This window comes from Cynoglossus semilaevis, chromosome 16, assembly GCF_000523025.1.
Source record: "Cynoglossus semilaevis isolate Cse_v1.0 chromosome 16, Cse_v1.0, whole genome shotgun sequence".
NCBI classification, from domain to species: domain Eukaryota; kingdom Metazoa; phylum Chordata; class Actinopteri; order Pleuronectiformes; family Cynoglossidae; genus Cynoglossus; species Cynoglossus semilaevis.
Window position 1 is genome coordinate 16545317 of NC_024322.1, and position 3747 is coordinate 16549063.

The 3747-nt window shown below is 42.0% G+C and overlaps 1 protein-coding gene across 1 annotated transcript in view; it reads left to right on the forward strand.

Moving 5' to 3' along the window:
- Positions 1-2177, forward strand: part of col5a2a (collagen, type V, alpha 2a) — a 28837-nt gene extending 26660 nt beyond the window's left edge. The window contains 4 exon segments of the mRNA XM_017039770.2: positions 169-216; positions 219-407; positions 496-738; positions 969-2177. Coding sequence (XP_016895259.1) covers positions 169-216; positions 219-407; positions 496-738; positions 969-1115 — 627 coding nt within the window. The 3' untranslated portion in view covers positions 1116-2177.
- Positions 2178-3747: the final 1570 nt, after the last annotated feature.

Below are 3747 nucleotides of genomic sequence, written 5' to 3' on the forward strand. Positions count from 1 at the left end.
TGAGTGAAGGAGACTTCGAAACCGTTCCACAGGTGACCGGTGTTGAGGGAAAGTTCTGGAGATCAAGAATGAAAAATATAGAACAGAACAGAAAAAGAACCAGGTTTCCATCCACCAGTGGACGTTGACCCTTTGACCTCATGCAGTGGCTTTTAAAGATTATGGAAGACCTTAGTTTGTTTCTCTATAAAACTGTGCTATAATCAAAGTATTTCTGTGATCCAGGAGAGTACTGGGTGGATCCGAACCAAGGCAGTTCTGAGGACGCCATCCAAGTCTTCTGTAACATGGACAGCGGGGAGACCTGCATCTCAGCCAATCCACCCAACATTCCCCGTAAATCCTGGTGGAGCTCCTCCAGGAACAAACCTGTGTGGTTTGGAGCCGACATCAACCGAGGAACACAGGTGAGAGATGGAGGATTGGAGGAGAGGGTGAGGGTGAGAGGTCGTTGGTGGAGATCCTTCTGATGCTTGTTTTGTTCCGTTTCTCCAGTTTGCGTACGGCAACAAAGACCAGCCGTCCAACTCGGTCACGGTGCAGATGACCTTCATCCGTCTCCTGTCCAAGGAGGCGTCTCAGACCATCACCTACCACTGCAAGAACTCTGTGGGCTACAAGGACCAGAAGACGGGCAACTTGAAGAAGGCCGTGATCCTGAAAGGCGCCAACGACCTGGAGCTGAAGGCAGAAGGAAACAACCGCTTCAGATACACAGTCGTGGAGGACTCGTGCGCTGTAAGTGTCCTGCACCAGGCCCGCGACCCAGATGTTTACCTGTAAAATAAAATTGTAGTTAAGAATGAAAAATACCAGATGTTTACCTGTAAAATAAAATTGCAGTCAGATACACATTATGAACTGATAGAAACTCAGACTTTTTTGAGGTTTTTGTTCTTTGGTTCTGACGTGTTTCCTGTAGAACTCACTGACTTTCTGTTTGTGTCTTTTTTTTTTTTTTTTTACAGCACGCAAACGGCAACTGGGGCAAAACAGTGTTTGAGTACAGGACACAGAAAACAGCAAGACTTCCAATAGTGGACATTGCTCCTGTGGACATTGGTGGCACAGATCAAGAGTTTGGCATCGATATCGGGCCGGTGTGCTTCCTGTAAGAGCGGCGGCATGAATGTGTGGGGAGCGACCCTGAGACTGTTGAACTGACCGCTGACACGATCAGCCTCTTTGTACATACGAGTACTGAGAACTATCCTGGCCCTGTGGCAAGATATTTATTGTGCCTTTTGACCCAGTCCGAGACATTAATGATTTGTAAGTTAGAAGAAGGTTTGGAATCACCCAAAAAAAAAAGGTAAAAATCTGAATCATTCCCTCGTCTTCTCGTGTTAACGCTCGACTTTAGGCTCCTTGCATTTAGAAACTCACAAAGTCTGGGCTGCGTTAATCATCTTGATTAAAACCAGAAAACAATTGAACTGCTGTTTATAGGCTGAACGACCCCCAAATATCAAACGTTGAACCTGCATTGACTTTTTTGTTTTGTTTTTTGTTTTAAATGGATTTGTCCTTTTATTTTTTAATGTCATTTTTTAACACCTGAATATAAAACATTGTGGTGCTATTGAGGAAATAAACACAGCTGATCATGCCTTTTTCCAGCTCAGGTATTTTCTCAAGACAGTTGTTGATGTTGACCAGAGTCTGTATCCACGTATTCTCCACTCTGTACTGATCGCCTGATCCAACATTAAAGACACGTTGAGACTGTCGCTTCCTCAGTGTTAGCTACCTCGTCACCCCAAAACTGAGAGAATGATGTGATTACGTGTAAATGCTTATTCGGTTTTTTTTCTACAGGTGCTCTTTTGTACGTCCTGTGATCTTTGTGCACGTCTCCAGGCTCCGTGGTTACGCGGCAGGGTTTGGGGGGTTGCCAATAAAGATCTTTCTGTCAAAGATGGAGAGACGAATGAGGTCGTTGTGTGACTGCTGTGTGGTACTTTGTCACTTCTTTTCTTTCCCTCCTCAGTAATATCGTAGGTATTGTGAACGGTAGCATAGAAACATTTTTTTATGCATGTCACCCCCCTCCCCTGTGCAATATCTGCCATTTATACACACTTTTCTTTTTTATAACCACTTTTATAGAATGAGGTGGGTGAGTGCCTGATTGCTTTGTATTGCTTGCTATGCAACCAATTAAACACAAATGCTTGTAAATCCCCCTAAGCTTTTGTCACATTAATTGAGGTTGAGTCAGTTTAAGGTAAATATATTTCTCATATTACCAACGTATTATTATCAAAAAATGTGTACAGAGTCGATTAAAAGTCCGTCATTGTGCCTTTTAGTAAAGACGTGTTTGAAAGGAGCATTTATATATATATATGCGTGATTGTGCCGCGCTTGGCCACACGAGGGCGACAAAGCCTGGGGAAGAGGAGCAGAGCGACAGTGGTTTTTACACGATGTGGACCTCGTTGGAAGAAGAAAAACAAGCATACATAGAGTTTTCAAGTTTTAAACAAGGGAAAAAAAATAATATTGATTTAAAGTTACAACCGATGAACACGAACCCGAGTCATTATAAACTTCATTTCCTGCAGTTTTAGAGTTTTATCTTTAGAGTTTCTGAATCTAATTAAGGTTCCTCTTTTTGAGGTTCCCTAAAGGGACATGTGAAGAAAATGAACGTTTCGGTTACTCACCTGAATCTTAGAGGTGAGCATCCGAAACTTTCTTTTTATTTATAAATTTTTTTTCTGCCAAAGTCCCTTCAGGGCTCTGTATTTGACATGTAAAACAAACCAATGTTTTTCTTATAAATCTGCTACTTCATTTATGATGTGGTTTTTTCAAACACGAAAAATAAAGTTTTTTATGTGAAAAATAAAATACGACTAGGTGTTAATCTGTTTAATGTAGTTAGATCTGCGGGCTTTTGTTTTGAAATGAAGCATCGCTTCCTGGTGCCAAGGACCAGTTTCCAGTCAGTGTTGCCAGAATATCAAAAACAAATAGAACCGTTTACCCTCTGTGAGATAGACGATCAACATTCCCACAATCTTTACAATGTATTTTACATCTTGTTCACCCAAATGAGCGCACTCTACCGGGCCAAACTTGGTCATAGACTTTTAAGTGCATGGTTTTGATTGCGGTTGAAGCAAATCTCCCGTACGGTACGACTTTTAAATCCGTTAACCGAGCTTAGTTTGGGAAAAGACTAAAATAAACGGCGGTTCCAGTGTTTCGTGCTCAAACATAACAGTTGGTTCCTTTGCTCTGGCGCCCCCAGTGGAGGCGCACATCACATTTTTGTCAGAGAAAAATAGACTCCAGGGAGCGAAGAAATGGTTCTGTTTGAGAATATACTTTTTACGATTAAAAAAAAAAAACCCTGTGAATTTGAGTTTATATTTGGTGTTTGTTTTCTTCAGATGACTATAGTGAACACTGGGAGAAAACACAGGAAGCAGGTGATTTATGAAGGTCAGTCAAAAAGTTCGCAGACAGATGTTCTTATCTCTGAACATCGAGAAAATAATAAAAGTCAAAAAGTTCGCAGACAGATGTTCTCATCTCTGAAGATCGAGAAAATAATAAAGTTAAGACAAATCATGAGAAGACGTAAACACACACAGCTATGCCGATGGCGATGATGACCGTACTCCCGGCCAGGAGGGAGAAGACGATGGCTTTGCAGCTGCAGCTTTTACGCATCATCTCGTTAGTGATGTGAGTCTGAAAGGCGTTGTTGATGATGAGCTCCACACGGGGCTGCGG